We start from the raw sequence: 23,650 nt of genomic DNA, 5'->3' as shown, positions 1-23,650 counted from the left end.
CAAAGTAGCTGTTCAGTAACTGATCAAAAAGACCAAGCTGCAAAGAGAAAATTTACCTACATTTGCAAAGAACATTTTTCCTCCAAAGCTGATGAAGCATTTTGCTTTATGAACAAGTTTGTTAACAAGCTGTATAAGCACAGATCATGTTTCCCTCTTGTCAAATTTTATTTTGGAAACATGGGCAGACCAAGTTCTTGGGGTATGATACCCTTGCCAGCTCTTCCAGAAGTTCTTTCCTGCCAGCCTCCACAAGGACTTGCAAATGCATTTTTGCTATATGAAACTTCTAATCAGGCATGTAGCTCAAATACAGGCTATATATATATATATTTTTTTTTTTTTTTTTTACTTTAGGGATCATTTCCTGAATTGCTGGTGGTTTCAATAAGAAACTGCTGGTTCCAATAGTTCACAAACTGTGTTCTACCACGGCTAAATTTATGTTCGTTATGCAGTTCTGGCAATTCTGGAAAAACAGTTTCAGTGTTTGGGTGTTTCCCAAATAGGGAGAATAGTAGTTGTTTAATTTACATGGGGATGGACCCTGTGAAGCCCTCAAACGCTTCAGTGATGGGGACCATCCTACATCTAAGGTCTCTTCAGCAGCATTAGCACCTTGCAGATGCTAGTTTTTAATCAGAGCAAAATAACAGGGGATAATTTAGCGCAGCAGGATCCGTTCAAACACGTGCTGGTATGCTGAACGGTGGCCCAAAACGCAGCCCTGGCTGCCAAAGCCGGGTGTGGGATCGTCCTCCAAGATGCCTCTGAAGAGCTATCCTGTTAACGGTGCGAAGCTGTAAAGTGAGGACTCTGCTTTTATACTGTATTTTGCCCTGGAGGATCTGCAGACTTTTATACAGTACTCACGGCATTGTAGTGTTTATAGTATAGTTTTACTTCTAGGAAAACAAAAGAAACGTTGAAATCCATTTGCTGCTGGCATTTTGCTGGAGATGTCGCGGTTTAAGGACACAGGCAAGAGAGGTGGAGGTGAGCAGGCAGAAGTCGTATCCTTTATATGATCAACTGTTAGAGTTTGAAAAATGAGATAAGCTTTTGGGCACACCAACCCACCCTGAGATGGGTATCACATCTATACTGAAGGTATTTAATCATGAACTTTAGTTCCCATGCTGAGAAGGTAGTGCATGAAACTTCATAGAGATACTGATTTTAGAGTATGTTATAATCACCCTTCCACTTTTCTGTGACTCTCCAAGTTTACAGGCTATATAAACCATCTCACTTTTCCTTTTAGGACAAAAAATACCTTAGTATCTTTCTTTCTTCTTCCCTCCCCTGCACAACATACCCTTCTCCTACAGGAATCAGCTCCGTTTTCCCTGAGGAACAGCCATCGTTTGTTTCAGAGATAGAATCATAGAATCATAGAATCATAGAATCATAGAATTGCTGAGGTTGGAAGGGACCTTTAAGATCATCAAGTCCAACCATTAACCGACCCTGATAAGAACACCACCACTTCTAAACCATGTCCCTAAGCACCTCATCTACCCTTTTCTTAAACACCTCCAGGGATGGTGAATCCACCACCTCTCTGGGCAGCCTATTCCAATGTTTAATAACCCTTTCAGTGAAAAAATGCTTCCTAACATGATCAAACCATGATGATCAAACCGATGCATATCTAGTCAAGCCATGAGCAACAGTTCTTGGCTTTGCAGTTAACTTTGATGTTAACTGTCTCAGCACTGAAGCTTGTGTTTACCAATTATACCAGTTGGCCCAGTAAAAGATATTACTTCTACCAACCACGCACATATACAAAAAGAAAATTAAACAGATCAGAATAATGCATGGCCTGTTGTGCTAAGCATCACCCAGAACCAAGCAAGGACTGATAAGCCTAACTGGAACCTGGCTTTTCTCTTGGGGTCCCAGTTTTGCAGCACCCGAAAGCAGCTACATACTGACAATGGTTTGGGGAACTTCGCCTTGAAGCTGCTCTTACATTGAATTGTAAATATATAAGTGTCTTAACACACAGATTTGGATACCAAGGGCCACAATCTGACGGCTCTACATCACAAATACTTCCACTCAAGCTAAGGATATTTCTCATGGATAACCATAACAAATCTGGCCCTGCACATAAGAGGAATCTAAATCTATTGATAAAATATTATTTCATAGTATCTAATTTATTTTAGCTCTCTATCTGGGTTCAAAGCTACCACAGCAGTTTATCTGGCCATAGCACTTCTAAGCTTTGAGAGAAACCTCCAACAAAGACAAAACCAGTAAATTTCCTTTTGGACGGTTCTTTGTTAGCATGCTGCAAGCATATGTCTCTCGCATCCTCCCTGCCCACGATGGCAGGCAGAGTCTTTAATCTACCATTATTTTCTGAACCTTCATACTGAAGGCAGCCAACTCAAACGCTGTGCTGGCCAAAGAGGGCTTGGAAATACTCTTGAGTATGATGACAGGAAACGTGGAGTTAGCTGTAATGGATAATGCTGAAGGATTGTAACTCTTCTATACATACACACACACACACACGTATACACACACACACACATTCATGCATATAAACATAGACACACACACATACTGTATCAGTGATGCTCCAAAATAAATAGAGTGAAAGGACAAACTCGATAAGAGTTTGATTTAAAGTTGTAAACATCAGCAGTTCCCTTCAGGGAGCCCTTTTCACACTTCAAACAACGTTGTCTGAGAACTGAGCTCTTTGTAAACCATGTCCTTTCCCTGGGTGGAAATTATTATCTGGCTTGTGCTCTCTGGCACATAATAAACACTCAGGGTCATGGTCACAATTTGCAGGGGCTCAACCCTTGCCAAAGCTTTGCGATTATTCGGCGTAGGCGGGGATGGACGTCAGCACGTCCCAAGCATCTGCTCTCCCTCTGCACGAGCTGTGGGGAAGGGTGAGGGCCACACTTGTACCTGTGGACACAGGTGTCTAGTTTAGGTGCCACAACCTCCTTCTCCCCCATACAGTCTATACAGGGAGGCGGCACATACATTAAATTTAGACATCCCAAGTTGCCTTCGATGCCATAACTGGCTTCAGCACACAGCTCTAAATCCCATTTAAGGTCACTTGGGAAACGTGTGACAGAGCAAATAAATTCCCGGCACGGCTTCCAATTCCTATACTAGCTTGCTAACTGTTGGACCTTCTCTTCGCCCTCTGAGGAGTGTTTTCTTCCCTCTGACCTGAGACTGGAGGCTGAATTTGGGGCTGCAGGACCCATCTTGATCTGATGGGGAGTGCAGTGTGATGCTGTAGCTGGGAAAAACAGGTCCTCATGTTTCTGCTGCTCGCCCTCAATCACTGCAGCCTGAGCGACTGCCCGAAACAGGATGTGGGTTCTGACATGGCAATATATTTAATAAACTTAATTGCTGTCATTAATACGAGCTAGGGAAACATTAAAATGTATGAAGCTGCAGCAAAATTACCCCACTCTTTTGTTACCTTCATTTTCCACGTCCTTTTCGAAAAGTCACAGTGGAACAACTAGGCAGAACATTGCACCTTGGCAACACACCATAAACAGTGCAAACCTTGGTGAAAGATACGCTATAAAATAAATAACTTTTCCAATGGAAAGCATAAGTCACTTGTATATTAAACTGGAGAAATCTGTATAAATGGACAGATTGTACAGGCTGGGGTGTAATCATTATACCAACAAGTCTTACATATTGTACTGTTTCAGCTACCATACTTCACCGCAATTATTAGCCTCCTTTTCTGCCAACTCCGAGTTTAACATACCGTCCCCCTGCCAAGGCCATTTGATTATAAATAGCAAAACATCACGTAAATGCAGGCATGTGGGGAGCAGATACAGCACAGAAAAGTGGGCCATTGGGAAGAAGTATTTACTTTTTTTAGGGTCTGATCCTGTACAAACATTTAGTCATGTGAATAGCTGGTTATTCTTGAGCAGTTTCCCGAAATTCTAAGAGATTATTAACCTTAAAGGCACAAATGTAATATCTTGCAAGACCCAGTTCTTCCAAGCCTTATTTGGAAGATTTTAATAAAATCATGGTAATTAAAAAAAGAGGTTTATTTTGGAATCGGTTTGTTCTTCACAAATATTATATATCGAAACAAGAAAATCTCATGGCCAGGTAGCCATCTCGTGCACAGTTAACTATTTTTATCAGAACCAGATTATAGTGTATGTGTAAGTATTCATGATTTGATAGATTTCTTCCTTACTTGTGGCTGATCCCAATGATCTGACACCGCAGGAAAAAATTTCACAGGAAGAAGAAAAAGGGAAAGCTAGAAAATGTCATTACATGGAGCTACCTCCTCGTATATACTAAGACTCTACCATTTGCACAGCACCAGTGACCCAATTGTTGACCCAAAGTTGCCAATAAATTCCCTGGACTTTTCTTCCCATTTCTGAATGGGCAGACGTTCCGTGTTCACCTGTAGAGACAAGGAGCCAAACCCTGACTCTCACTGAAGTCAGTGGCAAAAATCCCATTAACCTGAGTGGAGTCAGGATTTAACTTCGTGCAAATTGGAGGGTACAAAGATGCTTCTCCACTTACGTTGCTCTACAGAACCAATCCTGCAGACAAAAAAAAATACCTTTTATGGGATGCCATTAAGGCCTACTTGAAGAGTAAGGACTCTGCAAGAGCATATCATTTATGGGACCACTTGAAGTCTGCTCTGACCATTTTTCACGAAGCCAGTAATCTCACGTACCTCATTACTTTTGATCACACACAGAGAAGACAACGCTATGTAGACACTATGGAAGGTGAGGCTGCTAATGGATGTATGCTGAAAAATACGTGCTTATATGAAAAGGTGGTACAGGATGCCCCCATTATAAAAGTTACAATAGCTGAACGCTTGCACACTTATCTCTGATTGTTGCAACACCAAATGCAACCATAGAATCATAGAACGGTTAGAGTTGGAAGGGACCTTAAAGATCATCAAGTTCCAACCCCCCTGCCATGGGCAGGGACACCTCCCACCAGACCAGGTTGCTCAAAGCCCCATCCAGCCTGGCCTTGAACACCTCCAGGGATGGGGCAGCCACAGCTTCTCTGGGCAACCTGGGCCAGTGCCCCACCACCCTCAGAGTAAAGAATTTCTTCCTAATATCTAATCTCAATCTACCGCCTTTCATGAGAGAGAATAACTCAAGCCTGGACTTGTTGGAAAATTAAATATGTCCAGGCTGAGTGAAGGACATAGCTGACCATTGAGAGGAAGCAGACAACTCTCCTTCTCCTCCACTGAAAAGGTCTTTCTTCCCTCAAAGAGGAGGGGAGGATGCCATTGCAACAGATATAACGGCTAGAACGAGAAAAGAAGCAGTAAAAACCTCATTATTTCCTGACTGGGTGGAAAATGCGTCTTGAGCAATGGCTTGGCAAAAGGAGATCCTAGCACTAACTCTGAAATAACAGATAATATCCGGGTGAGTAGCCTTGATTATCCAAAGAGGCATTTTACGAGCATTTATCACTACAGGATTCAAACCCTCCAAAAAATCTCTGCACCACTCTCCAGAGAGGTCCATAACTGCAACATTTATGTTACAGGAGGCTTTTCAGAGCAAGGAGGAGTGAGATATCGAGTTTTGCTCAAGAGCTTACTGGGAAGGACAGAGGCAGATCTGAAGCTATATCTTTGGAAACCTTCACACTTTGCTTTCACTGCACAACTGTCCTTGTGCTTTTCAATCCGCTGGCACACATTGTCTCTATGTCAAGGGGAGGTGGATTTGGGATGAGGTATAGAAACATGGTGAATATTTTAACCCTCCTTACTGTGGTGCCATTTGCATGACTGACATCTTGAAGGCTGACCCCGAGCCATGCTTTACATGGTTGGGAGGTAGCCCTGCAAATGAACCACTGCCTTGCAAAGTCAACCTGGCAGAAGACAACCCCCTGCCACAGAAATGGGGGAGAAATTGGGGGGTTGTTTTTAAATGGAAGATTGGATTCTGTAGAAGATATAAAAAATTATGGAGCAGTCTGTGAGTTTCCATTGGCGCATGGCCATGACATGCAAAAGAAAAAAAAAAAAGAAAAGAAAAAAGGAATGAAAACACTTTTTATCATTTTGTTCCTTTAGGAGGGCCCAGAAGCTCTGTGTCTTACAAGTGCCACGTTTCTTTGTTGCACTCCAGCAACCAACACAGATGTAGCGGGGCCAAGAGCTGGACGCTTACGTTTTGTGTATCTTGGATGTAAGGCTTTGGAAAATCTGTCTCTGAGTTATACAAATGATCACCTCATTCTCTGATGGGAGTTGCATTCCCATTGTTTATTCTGTATTTCTAATATTGACTTTTGCAACTTGTTTAATTTCCTGAGGCTCAGGTTAGTATCATTTAGAAATGTATTATTTTGTTTTTCATCTCACGAAAGCTGGATTTCATTTCCCGGATTTCCTTTTTGTCACACAGACAATGCAGTTATTGATGGGACATCGGAAAAAGGGCAGGCCCAGGCCTTGACTTCTCCTCACCTCTGTATTGATGCCAGCCACTGGTGCAGCTAAAAAACACCTGTAAAATATGTCTCATTGTCATTGACATGGAGGACGAAAAGCAAGAACCTGCTTTTCTCAATGATTTACATTGCCTTCTGCATCCCAAACACTTCCTAAAACTTTTCAATTGTAAAGGCTGATCCTCAATCTTATCTTCAGCCTGATCTGTAATCACAGCGACTGACAATCTGCAGTCAGACATTGGTACGCCATTCCCACTATGAAGAAATCAGCGCCATTTCACTGTATTTCTACCACTTTTGTAATCATAACTTACTGAACGCCTTCATGAGCGCCAAATTGTTAACTAATGATGGGGGTAATACATCAGCCTCTGTATTGATAAAACTTTATCAGCAAGTAAGGCAGAAAGGTAAAAGCCTTTGAAAGGATTTACTTTCCATCTAGTCCCAGGGCTGAGAGCAGCAGTGAGATGAGACAAACCAGGGAGAGTCGGAGAAAGGAGCATAAACCCCTTGAAGTCAGACTGAAGTATTTGTTCTAGAGCTACAGCTGTAACTTTTACTCTGCTTTGAAATTTAACACGATTTTAAGCGGGATACCAAGCTCTGTCCCTTCAGAGCTAGAAAGGTCAAGGAGTGTGTCCAAACCCCATGTCTGCTGAAGAAGCAGAGGTGATCAGAGCCCTGCTGATAGAGCTCCCCAGTCTCAGAGGGATGCAGGCTCCATCCTCTGAATGAATGTCTCCAACTCCCAGCAGAAACCAGTGCTGCCTTAAAACTCACTGACAACTTCTGTGCCTGTGCTTTTCTTACCATGTGTTTTATACTGAACTACACTACCCGAGGCTGATTCCTGGATTCAAATTGCATCACCAGGATGATTTTTGCGGTCCATCAAGCTGTTGAGCTAGTTATGACACTGGCTCAGTGGCTTTTCTGAGGGGCTATGGACACTAAGGAACACCTTCTGTTCCCCTGCAAATGCACAGCCTAATGCTCTTATCCAGCCCGCGCTCCAGAAACTGCAAAAGGAAATGACATTTGTGGTAACTGTGATAGCATAAAAACACAGTCTAATGCACACCTGGGGTGAAAATGCCATGCCATTGACTCCTCTCTGTTGCAGCTATTATAGCAACCAAAATAATACCTCACTTCATATATAATGATCCTTGCCCTAAAAGACTTACATCCAAAGCCCATTTTTGTCTGCAGCTGATAGTGTGGGGTGATGCTCACTCACTCAGGGTTGGTTAAAAGTCCACAAGCCATTCTTGTTCCAGCTACATAATCCTTGGGTAACGTTAGTGAAGTCATCCATGGGCAAAGGCATTATCTAATTTAAACCACTTAACAGAGGTCTAAATTACAAAAACAGTCAGAGCAGGTACTTTTCTGTAGTCACTGCAGAGAGATAGCATTGCTATAGGCAATTCAGACTCAGCTTATCCCTCTCTAGGATTTCCTGTCTCTTCCATTCAACAAGAGAGGGTAAACGGCATATGAAACCATCTCCTTACTGCAAGCAGGAGGTGGACTATCATCTGTGAAGCACAGATGAGGATCTCCTATTTGATGGGATGCTCTTAAGCGCTCTGATATTACTTTGGCAAGGACCCCATGAGCAGGTTGATATCCAGCTTTCTGCACACCTGCAGAATTTGACCTTTTGCCCTAAAATATGATTTCGGGTTCAATCATTTTGGCACATCCTACTGCTGCACTACAGCAAACATACATAATTCAGCATTTTACTGAATCCTTATACAGATACTCAACAGGTTGGTGCATGAGATTAAAGCCTATCACGGTTTTCCAGGAAAATCTGGAGCACAAAGGCAGGGGTTGTAAGAATAAAAGCACATAGTTATTTCGTAGAGGTTAGTATGCTATGTGACAGAAAAAACATTTCCATCCATGAATGTAAAACGATGCTCTCTGTCTTGAGGGTTCCACAGAGCAGTGATTGTTGCTTACCAAGGGTGCCGTGCTGCTTGCTCACAGGTGTATCTTTTATTAGGGTCCTTCTCCATCAAATTCCGAATGAAGTCTTTAGCTGTAAAAAAAAAAAAAAAAAGAGGGAATAATTTAAAGCAATAGGGTTGATGCCCAGTTCTGCTGCAGGATCATCAGCCAACAGCATTGACCAGGCTACCAAGGGCCATCTGGCCACAGCACCAGAAAACGGCCCCGGGTCATTTGTCATTTATTACTATAGATATCACCAAAATGACTTGGGACTACGTCCAAGCTATTTAGTATGGCAGGTAAAAGCTGAATACATCTACTCCTGCGGGTATATTTAGGAGTGGGATGGATAACTCAGAGTCTGCAGAGTTCAAGCCTGCCAGCTCTCAGCTCCCTGCTCAGTCACGGGCCTCTGATCATCACAGTGGTCTGAATGCGGCCACATCTGTTGGAGATGCCGGTAAACTGGGTGGGAAAGGCAAGGAGGAGGTCAGATGTCACAGTAAGAGGAGCTTCTCATTGCTTCTTACTCCAAGCAATCACACACATGGACAGCTGTGAGGACGTGTTGTGAATTTAAAAACAAGTTACCAAGGAAAATGGACTCCCTTGGGCATGAAGTAGTGTGTTTTTAATCGACACTATAATGGAGGGAAGGGAGATTGCGGCATGGCATGCATCCAGTAGTTTCAGGAGAAAGTAGCTGAAGGAGCTACAGCAAAGCCAAATATGGCAGGAAAATCTTTGTGCTGATTTAGGTGATGTACTTTCCCCCCAAAATGCAAAGGGGTCTGCCAGCAGAACTTCATATTTTCTCAGAAAACCCTTATGGGCTTAAAAAAACTTCTCATCACATATATTTTTAAGCAATCCATCACAATGATATCTGGACTGCAGATGTAAGCAGTGTGAAATGTTGTTCTATGTGGAGATAACAGGATATATAATCAACTGTAAAATCTCCCCTGGCTTAATCAGGAGTACTAATGAACCAGAAAGCTGCATTTCTGTCTGATAAAATGTTCCTCAAATTAATTTCTTCTCCTGCATGAAACAGCAGGCGTTCCCCCGGGTTGGACAGAGCAAGGACACTGAGCTTGCGTGACCTCCTGGAGACCACACAGCACCTCAGTGGCACACGCAGGCTGCAATGCTGAACGTGTCCCTGCCCTCACCTATAGACACCGACGCCGGCAGGTCATGAGGTGTGCTGGAGCCAGAAGCCCTTAGGCACATTCGCCTGCTGTAACAGGGTAGTATATCTGCTTCTCTGCCGGACTGACTAGAGCTGTGGATTTCATGGCTTCTGCACTGGGTGGGGAACTGGGTGAGCAGCTATCTGGATCCAACCATGCGGACCGTTCTCCCAGTTTCTGAATCTGCTTACCCACCTCATTTGGAAGCCGTTACTTTCTTGGGTTTGTACACACTGCAGACTCACTTCGGATCTGCAGTATAGTTTTAGTAACAACTGAACTAGTTTGCCTTCTTATTATTAGTGACACATAAACCATCTCCATTATATTTGGATATGATGAAGTTAAACTGATTTGCCTTCCTGGGACAGCATTCTGCTATCTTCATATTCTGTCCCAGCTATGTTTTAGCACTTTGTGTGTGACTGGATAAATTGGTACTTAATTTGCTCTCCTGTGGAAATAACCTCCTGTCACTATTTGAGCTAAAGTAAATGCACATTCCCAATGGTTTTCCATTAAAAGGAGCTCCACGCATGATGGGGGGTGCATTCTCATGCCCAGTGAAGGACATCTGCAACAGGCAGGCATGCATGCATGGTTGTTGCAATTAAATGACCAGTAGCTTCTTACCAGACTCGGAGATGTCATCCCAATATGGAGAGTCAAACTCATACTCCGCTTTAAGGATCTGCTCAAAGAGTTTGGAGTCGTTTTCATCATAGAAAGGGGGATACCCACAGAGCCTAATAGAAAACAAGAAAAGAGACACATGACCCTCAGATCAGTGTCAGCCAAAAAGGTGAGAAAGAGGGAGGGAAAAGAAGGAGAAACTCTTGTTTAAGACTTGCCCCAATAAGTTTTCAAGCAGGGAAGTACTACTATGACAGAAGTTTGTTCAGGGACACGTAAACCCAATTCTGGAGATTTGTACCATCCTGGACAAAGAGGAATTCTGCAAAGAAACATGGTGCTGTTGATCCTGTACTGACTCAGGCAGATATCCTGGCCTCCCTCTGCATGCTTTTGGGTTTTTAGTTACACTGCCATGAAGCCTGACATCGTCTCCTATAGATGTGGCAAGAGGAGCTTTCATGGGCTACACTCTACAGCCACAGAGCACCAGTCCCTCTCATCCCTCAGCACAACCATTCTCCATCCAAGAGTCTTCTCCATACTGGCTTCACTGCTGCGGTTGTCCTGGGCTGTTCTCACCCAACACCTTACACAAGCCACTTGCACCGGCTTTACTCTCTCACAGATGGCGGAGAGGCAGTGCAGTGGCTCTGCAGACACGTGGGCACAGAAGAGCCCTGGGAACCAAGGACACACAAGAGGAGACAACGCTTACCCAGCCACCTGCATGGCATCAGGATGGGCTTTGAGCACAACTTGTGGTCTCTATATAGTGCAAGAGACCATAGCTGTATAGAAAGTCTTGTTGTACATCTGGAGAGCCATCGGCCACCTGCATGGACCTCTTCTCCAGCACAACAAGGAGGAAGAGCTGGTGCAAAGCAGGACAAGGAGCCCCACAGAGCTATCAGGCAGAGGGCAGGATACATCTGCAGGTTGTGCTGGGCTCTGCGTCCCTCAGCACAATGAGGAGGACGTCTGGGAGTCACTCCACCTCTGCAGCAGAGCCTGCACAGGCTGCACATGGACCTGCTGCTGTTGTGGAGACACATGGAGACCCTCTCCCTTTCTCACTCCTACAAGTGATTTTGCTGCCCCCATCAAATTGCCTACCCTGCCCAAGGCTAACACCAGTCCTCTCCTGGTTTTCAGTATTTATAATCAGACTTCTCAGAAAACTTAGCCCCAGAACAAGCAGGACGCTGATCGTTATTTGCCGAGTTTGAGCTAAAACACTGCGGATGCACCCTCCCAGGGCTGCAGACAGCAGGACAGTCGCTCCACTGAGGCAGGGCTCCTCCAGCCCTGCGGGCATGGGAAAACCGCATCTGGCACCGTGTTAAGCACATGCAGCGACAAAACTCGCGTGTCAGAGATCCCTCACGTCCCGCCGACGCTGCATGCAGTAGCCTGACCCCCTCTGTGCAGACACGCCAGCAAAGATACCCCTTCTTCAAGTTCTTATACCAAGGTTGCAAAGTGTCAGATGTACCTCTGAGGCTGGTCCAAGGTTTTGGCAACCCATCCTGCTCACAGCTAAACATGCCTTTCTGCCTCTACCGTCCCTCTATAGAGATGTCCCATTTTTTGTCTCTTATCTCTAGTCTATGGAGTACATTATTCTTTCCCACACTTTGCCGATATTGAAACGAACTTTTTCTTACAGTTTTCTTAAACCCTGAGTCAATCAACCTCAATAAAGCACTTAATTGGAGAGAGACAGCCGTTATAAACAGGCTGAAACACTACACTGTAGCAACAACAGAGCAAGGGTGGGGGGAACTGTCAGAAATTAAACGCTCAAGTTATTTATAACCCAAAGCCAGCCGGCTGCCCTGGAGGTTATTTGAACCAACTCAACACTTGAGAGTGAAAGGAGCAATGTTTTATTAGCTCTGAAAAGCCAGTGTGCTTGATAAATAATTTAAATGCCGAGTGAGCTCTACGTCAGATCCATATGGACCCGGAAGAATTCTACTGAAATTTGCAACGTTATAATGAATCCACTGAGGGTCAACTGAATCAGAAATCTCTCTCTCTATCTTGCCAAGCAGATGAGCCAGTCCTCCTTTGTGTCCCACTGGATGACTGCCATTATCAAAAGCAAGTCAGATGATAACCTCGTGCCAGACAAGCCTCTACATTCAGAGCAGGACTGCACACCTACTTAGTGGCCACGTGCTTGTGTACAGGGCTTGATGCAGCAACTCCTATGTGAAAGCCAGTGGTGGAAGTGGTGTATGAGAAGGGCCATTAAAAGCAACTAAAAGCAGTTTAAGCAAATGCCAAAAAGACACTATCTGCCTGGATTATGAAGGAAAAACACCTGGCAACCTAATGCAGAAATGGATCCTCAATCAGAATCCAGTTCTACAGGTATCTATGAAAAACTTTTATATAACTTGCTTTAATGTAATAAGTATCAATGCTGAGGTCCCACAGTCTTGGGAGGGGGATGCACACAAACTGATTTTCACCTTCCTCCTCTTTTGTTGCAACCCTCAAGATTTTGGGTGCTTTACTGAGGGGTTTGGCGAGGCTAAGGCTGGGTTTGACAGCCCCAGTACTGCAGCTGTTAGGATGACCACTGGGGTAGAGATGCCCAGGCTGGGAGGAAAACGGTTCCTCCAATGGCACTCGGAGCCATCACTCTGTCCCTCTTCCCTGGGGGACTCACTGGGCTCCATATAATTAGCCTGACAGCCCTTCATTAATTTCTTGCCTTCCTCAGCACTTTCCTTAAACAAAACCAAACTGCTCCGATAAAGCATTTTAAGGGGAGCAGACAGCTCTGCGCATGCCGAGGCGCTGGCAGGCTGCTCCGGAGAGAGAAATAACTCTCTTAAAATGTGCACTGTGCTAATTACCTTGGCAAAGGTACAAGAGCGCAAGTTAGGGCTGATGTGATTTATGCACGCTCGTGGCAGCAAAAGGTAGGAGGGAACCGCTGAGCAGCACAGAGCCGGAGGGCTATAACCCTGCGAGGGGGGGGAGCAGAGAGACACGAACCCCAGCAAGAGCCTCAGCCTCTCCAAAGCCTTTCAATCGCTTTCCTACAAACATCCAGCTCCTCCCCTGCTCCTCTGCATGGCTTGAGTATCTACACACGTCTGGGGTATCTGCCGCTGCGTCTGGGAGGTCACCGCAGCCCATCACGGGGGTGGGCACTGGGAGGGCTGACGCACGAGGAGAGCCAGAGTCACGCAGGAGGATACCGGATCCGCTGGGAGCTGTGTACGGGGCAGAAAACAGTCTTTTTTTGGCACTAATTTTCCCTTGCTAGTGAGAGCTTGAGAGGTGTTGGTCGCTATTACATGTCACGAGCAGGGACGTCGCTTCAAACCATGCCCCTGGTGAGAGCGGGCTGAGTCCAGGACGAGGGCTGGTCCTGGCTCGGCCAGGGATGGGGATGAACGTCCTCCAAAAAGGGACCCAAGGACGTTCCTCCAGGAGGCAAATCATGGAGGACCTATAACAGAAAGCATGTGAGAAGGGAGCGAACTCCTTAGGTCAGAGGAGGTGGCATATAGCGGGGGAACACCAGGGAATCCTGGCACAGGAAGGCAGTGGGAGCCGAAATATAGGCTATCTCGCTGTTCTTTCCCTTAAAATCAGAGTTTAGGAAGACACAGAAGTTTTAACATTACTTGCTTTAATGTTTTAACATTACTGGCTTTGCAATAAGGGATGGGAAAGCCCCAGTAAATTACCCCAACGTGCAATTTATGGCTGGAGGAAATCTTGCTGGACTTCCAGCAACTGGGCCACCATCCAAAGTCCATAATAAGTTTTTATTTAATTCTTATAGAATCAAAACCCCGCTGACTTAATTTCCATCTGCTGGGACATTTCTGTGTGAAAAAAATGACCTCACTATCAGAGGTTCTGCTGCTTTTCTTTAGATATGCAGAAATACAAAAATAACTCCTCTGTCTTCAATGTGAAAAAATCCCGCGTTGTCCTGGGGGAGCGTCAGGCAGCTATTAGTTGTCATCATTTTCTTGCAATTTCACCAAATAAAAGCTTTTCAGAATTATTTAACAACCTTATCACATCAGCCACAGATTTTCCCCTAACCTCCTATTCCCAGTCTTGCCTTAAAAAGAGTGGGATGCAGATAAGAAAAACACAGGTGGATGTACAAAAGAAAGGTATTGCCAGAAGTCATTTCTAGAAGCCACCAGGAGAGCACGAGAGGAATGCCAGGAACATCTTCTCCTCACCAGACAGAGAAAGAAAATCCATGCAAGCTCCCGTTACATATGGAGGGTGATATTAAAGGCTAAATAACCCATTCGCATGGTCAGTGTACAAGCTGCAACATGAGAGGAACTGGGGTTAGTTTTACAAACAATTTTATAGTGAGATTAGAGCAAAGAATTCAGTAAGTGCTCAAAGACCTGAGATGTATGGTGTGGGAAGTAATCCAAATACTATTTATAGGAATAAACACATGTATGTCATCTTGTTTTGGGAACAGACCCTCACAGTGGCTAACACTGGTGCCCTCATGAAACTGTGGACACGGACGTATTAGCATGGGGACTAAAAAATAAATTACGAAGCAAGCAATGAGGAGCAATCATTTGGGATTGTTTTCCCAGTGTTTAACTGTGTTATTCTGAGCAATGCAACATGCCCACGTACATTTTACCTCCACTAATTCTTCTAATACTAAACACAAAAATTATTCCCCATTTTCTTGCTTAGGCGTATGTGCGATGCTCAGCAGGTGAGATGCCTGACCAGCTCTTCCCAAGGTATGACTCCAGGACAGTGGTGGAAATGTCTTTGGGAATAATATACTTTGTATTGTCCCCGGTTAATCCTTCCCTACAAACATCTTTGATCATTTCATGTACATCTACTTGAAAATGAAAAGCAACTCAACAGCAAAGAAGTGCAGGAAAGAGTATGATCCAAGATTTACCTCCGGATAATCTTTGTTTATAAATAATGGTAACAAACCAGTAATTCTCTTGTCCTACCAATGAACAGAATCAGAAGAAAACTCAGGGCAAAATGTGTTCAGCCAAGCGCAGAAGAGACAGAAGGTGTTGAGTATGAATAACCAGGGGCTGAGGCAGAGCATTCTGCGGCCCTGGGTGCTTTTCCAGCTTTGGAATGTGTTTTTCTATTTTTTGCATAAATTAAGTTAATGTCCTCTATATCAGGTATGCACGCGATCAGTATTTTAGCTCCCCAAGCTTTTGTAACCCCTCATGTGACCTAGACAGGTCCAAAATCCAGCTGCTGGCAATCCAGTCGTCTCTTGCTCTTCTTACGCTTTATGTTTTTAAGCTGAACACATATCAAAACTACCTTGTGATAAGCAGAAAGCTGAGCTCAACAGTGAGGCTGTTTCAAATTGAGAAATGTTGCAACTGGAATAACAGGAAATTTCAGGCTGCTAAAATTAGTTCGTGTGAATAATGACTTCTCATGCAAAACAGGTTTTGATAAAAACTCCGCTGGTGCAGCCGCTGCAATCTGGCTGTCATTAACGAGAAACATTAGAGACCGGCACTGAAACAAAGGTATTCTTTCCTAAGACATCCTTCACCTTGCATATCACAGAAACAAATATTAGTCTAGAGCGTCGGTGCCACAGAAACAGTTTGTTCTTCCAGTGTCATAAACTGAAGGCTCTCATGTGCGACTGAGCTTGTGTCTGGAGGCACTCAAACCACTTACAGCCATAATAGCTCAAAGCATCTTTAATTTATGCCTGGCTTCTGTGTTGGATTCCCCTGAGTTTCCATCTTCTTAAATGACAACAGCCTGTTCAGAGTGGCTGCGAGGATTCGTGGGAGAGGTGGGGAGGTGACGTAGGATGATGTGCTTGGATTGCCCTATGAATAAATATGTCTCCGACTGGTTTGGGCATGTGCAAGTAGCTCCAGCTGTGCTGACTGCGGAGCTGGAAATGGCACATCTGGACAGATGTGGTGATACATTGGATCCTGCTCAGGGCAGGATGAACTACAGGCATTGCACCAGGGTGGCTATGCTGCTGGTGCTTGTGGCATCTCAGCGCCATGCCGCACTGTGAACACGCTGGATCTGCCACCTCGAGTGGTATGGCACTGCTGAGGCAGCACACCTAGATGTTAAACCTGTGCCCATCACTGGTGGTATCAGACAACCCAGCAGGGCTACTTCCTTCCAGCTTAGGGAAGGACCCCTCTTCCTCTCTGTCTTTACCATATCCCTGACATCCATCTTACGAGGCCATGTCTGCAGTTTCTGGCTATTCCTGGAAGTGAGGATGAGATCCAGTTCAAGATTAGGTCACGCAAGATGTGGGCTGGGTTTTTAGGCTCCCATTGCAGTCAACAGAGATGGAGTCAATGGAGACTGGAGATTGATGCAAATGTACCATAAAGCAGATGAAACCATACCGTGAAGGCGGAGGCCAAGTACAGAGCAGGGAGTGATCCAGTATCCTCAGTGTCAGCATCTGGTGCTATTCAGCACAGTCCATGGTCTCCCACTTGGCCTCCATCTGCCACTCCAGAAGGAAGGTCTCCGCAGTGCGCTAAACTTGCCAAATCCATGTGGCTGTCCTGGACCCCCCAGCATGGCACTAAACGCGTATGTTTAGGCAATGGAACACCACATTCTGGTGAAATGACTGCTTGCATCGACGCAGGCTGGGTGGAGGTGCCCAAATGTAGAGCCCAGTGCCACTGGAGAAGCTGCACAGGACCCTTGTCCCTGGCTGGCAGGTATGCTGGGCGGGGGGGAGGCTGGACTGTCCTGCAGCCACAGCTTGAGACTAGACGGGACACTGTAGGTGACTGAAACAGCACTAAGCACCTATGTTAGGGTAACAAAAGTGAAGCCCTGGAGTGCTGCTGATGGTAACAGGAGCTGAAGGATGTAGCTCACATGCAAAAATATTCAAGGAGGTGGTTTGATCTCAGACCCAATCCCACCCAAGCAGCAGCAGTCTGGCAAACGCATTACCACGCTCCTTCTACGGCAACGCATTATTGACATTCATTTTGACTGTACAGAATACAAATCAGGTCCTTATTACCTGAAGCACAGAAACCCTGAAAAGGTTTCGTTGTCCTGCAAACATGAATTCCTAGGGACTCATTCTTACTAAACTTATTTAAGCCTTCAGGGTGGGAATTCCCCATCCAGAAAATGGGGAATTTAGATTTGAGGAGTGTGTACGCCTTTCTTGACAAGCCCAGCACATGCTGATTTGGAAAACAGAGCAGGAAAGGACAGAGCTAAACCTCGCAGAAAGAGCTGTCTCGCTGAGGAAGGAGGGGGAGGTTTATGGATGAGATTGAAACCTTCTACCTATCGAAGATGTGCTCATTAACTGAGTGGTGGAGGACACATTGCTTAGCACTGCCTCATCCATATTCCTCAAAAGGACGCGCAAAAGCAACAAGTGAAATAACAAGTCTGCCAGCTAACAAGACCTTTGGTGCATGAGCCATGGTTGAATGAGACTGAAAACTTGGAGAAAAGCAGAGCCAAGTTTATCTCCAGGCAACCAGGATGCAATAGTTCGTCCCTCTTGTGGGCTGCCAGATGGACACATATTTTCATGTTGAATATTCAACAATAAACTGAACCTGGGCAGTGGTCAAGCCTTGAAGTCAGGCAGTGTACCTACATCCTCCTTCTTCCTGACCTCTGAAGCTGGAATTCAGCAAAGTACCATGAAAGCAACAGAAAAGACTGTACCTGATTGTCCTGCCACGGCTGGCAAAGACCAAAAACGTCAAAAAATCCCAGCCCCTAGGCCTTGCATGCTCAGGTTTGCTTGTGGGAGATGACAAGTTTGAGTCAGCACACACCATCCTCATCTAAAAGACCATTAAGGAATGATGTGTGAAGCAGCCTCTGAAGTATTTTGGCATGTCTGCTGTCTTCCTCATGCTGTAGCATGTCCTGCTGGGCTTTGCCACAAAGTCAGAATCGGCACTGTCGATTTTTGCTTTGTTATGTGAAAGTTTTTTGCATTCTGCTATTGATGGCTGCTCCAAAATAAATCCACCCCCCCTGCAAAGTTTTGTACTCAACAAGTTTTCAAATATTGACGTAGATTGGAAAGCCATTCATAAAGCTGATTGTCCTGGTTTGAGGTAAAACAGAACCAATTTTGTTCAGTAACTTCGCTTCTTAGCTGGGCCTCTCTTCTGAAATTAACAGCACAGTGCGCAGACAGTGTTCGATCTCTCAGAGTGATCAGACTGATGTTGATAGCTGATGCCCAGGCATGGTGTGCAGAGAGGCTCCTGCTTATACTCATTGCTATAACCCCCATGGCCAACCAACTTTGTTATGTGCCCCGTTGGAGGGTCGGAAGCGGAAAAGCATAGTGGGGTCCCACCTGCAGGGAGGAGCGGACAGGACAGGTGACCCAAAACTGACCAACAGAGTATTCCATCCCATCTGCCTCATGCTCAGTATAAAAGCTGAGGGATCAAAGGGTCAGCCCTCTTCCTTCAATGGCCGAAGTCTCAGGAGGACTCAGTTCATCTGCCTTTGATCCCGATCCTGAATGTAGATCTGGAATTCAGTTCCCGTCCGTCACTGAGTCCAGCCTGGGACTGCCCCAGTGCCAGCCAATGTCGTGATTGTCACCTCGGAGGCTTGATACGGTTTTGTATATATTTCATTATTTCTTTTTATTTTATAATTAATATTCCATTGAAGTAGTTTAGTTCCTTCTAAACTCATAAGTCTCTTTTTCCCTCCTCTGCCTCTCACTTTGAGGAGGGGTAGAGGGGAGCATCTGTCGATCCCATCTGGGGTCCCCCAGGTCCCCAGTGGTGGATTTGGCCTAAACCACGACACTGATGTTTTTAGGCAGGACTTTGCTTTCAAATAAATAAACATACATGCAAACAAATAAAGCCTTCCTATACTATCTTCATATAAATTTGGGTTTTGGGTAGCATATAACTTATGCTCAAGACTAAATGAAAATGTAAATAATGAGCATTGCACAAAGTGGATAATACAGCAATGAGGTGTGTCCTGGCAAAAATAGTTCTATTACACCATCAAAAAGCTATTCATGTTGACAAGCCATAAAATGTTTGCATAAGGAGAAAGGGAACAAAGTAGGAATGCTTTAATGCTGTGCCTCATTAGAGCTGCTTTTTCCTTCAGCCTTGTATAACTGTGACAGTTGTGTAAAGGGAAAAACAAAAAAAGGGAAAGCACTGGTAATGCTGGCATGAAAAGACACTTGTTTCTGCAGCAGTCAACAGCTACACAGCAGCTCTGTGCTCTCTTGCACAAAAGGAACAGGCTTGCTGTGCTCCGCGTGGTCACCCTGAGTCAGCCCATGGTGACAACCCGACCTCCTCTCAAAGACCCGCATGAATAGCTCCTGCTTCAAAGTCTGCCGCACTGTGCAGAAGCAACCAATGCAATTGTTATCTGAATGACATACATGGACTCATGGCCTCGAGCCCCGAGCACAGATCACCCCATCAAGGCAGGTCCCTAAGCCAGAGGGAGTCTTTCTACAGGTTCACAGACAACAAGTTCTGCGTTTTCCTCTCAACCCAAATGTTAGCAGTGTTTTCATATGCTCATGCACACAGAGCTGGATTCAGAACATGGTGCCCAGAAATGTTATGGGTGCCCTGCTCTTGACAGCACTAATGACCCCTGGAACCAGGGTACCCCTGTGACCACAGTGGCCAGGACACCTCTCCACTCCTTCCAAGCGTTGTCCCCGAAACAGGAGTTGGTTTACCTACTTCTATGGCTCAAGCACTGAAGGCGCACCCACACCCAGAGTACTAGCTACCCCTTTCATGGAGACAAGCCCGGATATAAGGAAAAACCTTTTCCCGATGAGGACAGTCAAGCAGTGGAACAGGTTGCCCACAGACCTTGTGCAGTCTCTGTCTTCAGAGCATTTCAGGACCTGACTGGATAAAGCCCTAGGCAACCTTGTATGACCTCAAGCACAGGGCTTCCTGAGGTCCCCTCCAACATAAATTATCCTAGTAAGCCTTTGTGAAGAAGGGTGGCAGGTACTGAATGAGGACAGGTACTAAATCTCCATAAACATATGAGTTCTGAGACCTATCCACCGCTTTGGAGAATGCACAGAAGTCCTGATCCCGTGGTTTTCTCACGCAACCGATCCCCACTCCTCTGAGCAGCAATTAGCCCCATTAGAGGAGCAAATCTAAGCCATGAATGCAGAGGCTTAATGGCTTGATGGAAGAGTGACAGAACTGACAGGGCAGAAACCAGCTCCCCCTCTCCTACATGACCTGATCGTTGGATGTGTTAAAAAATATGATCCCTTATTTTCAGTAAATTTTCAATACTTTGTATTATGTTTTAATGAGAATAACTCACTGCAGTACATGGAAAGCTCTTCCCCCCTTATCTCCCGTTGTGCCCTATGCAGGGAATGAAAAGCCATTACAGTGACGCCTGGAGAGAGGTGGCACTTCAGGATACGCCTGGGGGCATGATGCTGTGCTCTGTGGACATGGCCAAATCTGTTTCTTGTCAAAGCTAACCTGAGCAGAGGAGGGAATAGGTTCACTAACATCACAACCTGGACAAGCCCACACCATGGCATACACTGTAGTTTAGACAGGAGCAAGGATTTTTGCTTTTGAAGGGTCCTGGCTCATTTCCTACCAGTTCTGCCCTAATTTCAGCCTTTATGTATCTGGGAGGCGTCCAGGGTTCATGTTACCCCGGGTAACAAGTGTCAGAGATTAACTTTTTTGGCCCAGCCTAAGTGAGTAACTATATGGTGGGAGAGCATGCTGCAGGTCCCAAAGCCTACTGTGATTGAAAACCCAACAGATACTCACAGGATGTATGCGATGACCCCAATGGACCAGCAGTCCACGGCTTTGCTGTAGGGTTTCTGAGCCAGCACTTCAGGAGCTGAAAATAAAAAGCCAAACAAGTGCACGTTATAAGACCAAACATTTAAATGTGACCAAGAGGTAGGACCCTGAAACTTGAAGCTTCCTGAGATCTTGTGTTGTCCTCCACATACAGACCTCGCGTTTGGAAATATCCTGATGTTTTTGAAGCTCATATTCTCACAAAGAAGGGTGACTCCTAAAGTGGGGCAAATTCCCTATTTTCTGACTCCAGGGACAGAAAACGAAACCAAGGACTGAAATATGCATGAAAAGCAGAGAGCCATCACCTCCCTGTCAGAAGAATTTTAGATTTGGAGGAAAATGAGGACAAGCTTTGCAGTGGTGCTGAGATGCACATTCACCCCGACAGCCTCGCAGCTCCCCTGCGTCATGCTGCCAAATGGGGGATTTCAAGAGGCAATTTGGAAAGTGCAGGGTGTCAGGGAGGTGATAAGTTACGTCTGCAGGAGAGGGAGGAGAGCTGCCACCATACCTCCCAACAGCTGCCTTCTGAATCCTGCTGGGTGTCAGAGGGAGTCATTTGTCCTTCTGCCTCTGGAAACACAGACACCTCAGAGGGAAAAACGAAATGTAGCAGGAATAGGAGATACGCACAAAGGAACTGAGCCTTCTGCCTCTCGAGCTTTCAGCCACCATAGTCTGAATTTTGCTAGAAGTGAGAGCCTGGGCACTTATTCAAACTCTTTGTGGGTCTGCTTTCCTGCCTGACACCAGTGAGAGTTAAAAAGGTGCATTTTTTGTTTGGGACCCTGCAGTATCACGTTTTCCCTGTTAGGACCTTTCAGTGCAAACGCTTAAACCTAAATTTTAAAACCCTGTGACTCTAATCTTTTTCATGTAAAGAAGCTTTTGCTTTTTTTTCAAAGTAAAATGTCCACAGTAATGCAAGAAATCACTGCTTGTGGCATTCCTAAAGCAGACTTGCCACACTGGGTTTTAAAAAGTACGGTACTTTGGAGTTCAAATGCTGAAAAAAAATCACGAAGGGGCAAGTTCCAGCAAAAATATTTCTTTGGGCTTACATCTTCCTCTGCTAGGAATCTTACCAACATCAAAGCACTTAGTTACTTGAAGAATAGCGAAAAAATTGTGAAGCCCATAAATGTATTAAAACTTGAGCCTCACATTTGGTTGCTACATATGCTTTGGTGCACTGGTAAGGACTCTTCAAAGAGTTATCTTGTTAAGCTAGACAAGTCAACAAAACTAAGGTCAAAACTGCCAGCAAGAAAGGGAACAGGAAGCAGTAATGAGAAACAGAAAAGACTTTCTGGTGCTTGGGCATGAGAGCTTGTAGAAGGGATTGAAGGGAAGGCAGTGCACGAGGCAGATGAGGGCATCCACGTTACATTTCCACGAGCAGTAGAATGATGGAAAGGGTCAAGTCACATTGAGGACACATTGTAAAAAGAAAGAAAATCCAGGGGAATGGGGGTAAAAATATAGCTGGCAGCCAGATTAGGAGGACTTTTGAATATTAGGATACGCCCCAATCTGCAGCACAGGGTAAATACTACCCCAATCTTCAAGTCATTCAGCGAACTGGGACCACTGCGTGTATAAGAAATTCAAATGATGGTTCCGTTCATATGTTGTTAATCTTAAAACACTGTTGTAATGTGTGAATGCTCCAACAACTATCCACTTTGTGCCAAAGGAGGTTTCTTTCCACTGTACCTAGCATGAACGGCTCCTAACCTGGCCCGAGGTGCTTGTCAGAAACCTGCACCCCAATTCCTGAGAAGCCCCTGACTCCTTCCAGGACACGGGCACGCTGCTGTAGTCTATCAAGGTGAAGGTTAAAATGTTCTTGCTGCAACAGGGGACAGAGCCGTGGAAATATAAAAAGCATCTACAGTTGGCACCCAAAAGGTAACTCCTTTCCCAATGGTGGGGCAGGGTCTCTGTGTCAGCTTGGCGCTGGCCAGTCTGGTGGGGGTGAATTTGAAGACAAACTTGGGATAAAAGAATGAAGCGCTGGAGAGCCATCCTGTTTGGCCTGCCACTGCCTCCCAGATAACCCGGCAAGCTGGGACAGTCTGGCAAACTTACACTTCGCTTGTATAAAACAGCTGTTCCTCAAAATTGCTCAAGACAATCTTCCCAGACAACTCTTGTGTCCCTTAATCTGACTCTTTCCTTCCCGATTCATCAAAATTTGCCTCCAAGTTTTCCTCTAAAAAGAATCTTTTCTCAAAATGTGCATCAAATAGGGTTTGTGTGACTCCATTTCCTTTTATCATTGCAGCCCTTGCGACTGAATTTTGTGACAGAATATGTGGAAGAAGAGAGTTAATTTTCCCGTCCTTAGGTGATTAGATGTCTTCCAACTCTCCAGTCCTTCCAAATTCCCAATATTTTCTTGGCATATCTCTTCTACCTTTGACTGTCGGCTCCTGTTTGCATCATTTTCAAGACTGGTAAATATTATACATCTTA

The 23,650-nt window shown here is 45.1% G+C and overlaps 1 protein-coding gene across 1 annotated transcript in view; it reads right to left on the bottom strand.

The window, feature by feature from the left end:
* CAMK1D (calcium/calmodulin dependent protein kinase ID) overlaps positions 1-23,650 on the bottom strand; it is a gene marked incomplete at its 3' end in the record, with an annotated part of 226,104 nt that overhangs the window by 7,825 nt on the left and 194,629 nt on the right. Inside the window, exons 6-8 of the mRNA XM_082488605.1 lie at positions 21,131-21,206; positions 10,302-10,414; positions 8,482-8,560 (exon numbers count right to left, since the gene is read on the bottom strand). Of these exons, the coding sequence (XP_082344731.1) occupies positions 8,482-8,560; positions 10,302-10,414; positions 21,131-21,206 (268 nt within the window). The remainder of the gene's footprint in view (positions 1-8,481; positions 8,561-10,301; positions 10,415-21,130; positions 21,207-23,650) is intronic.

Source organism: Vanellus vanellus (genome assembly GCF_965231255.1).
Source record: "Vanellus vanellus genome assembly, chromosome: 1".
NCBI lineage: Eukaryota > Metazoa > Chordata > Aves > Charadriiformes > Charadriidae > Vanellus > Vanellus vanellus.
Note: the sequence above shows the minus strand (reverse complement) of the source record. Positions and strands in the feature narration are given on the sequence as shown.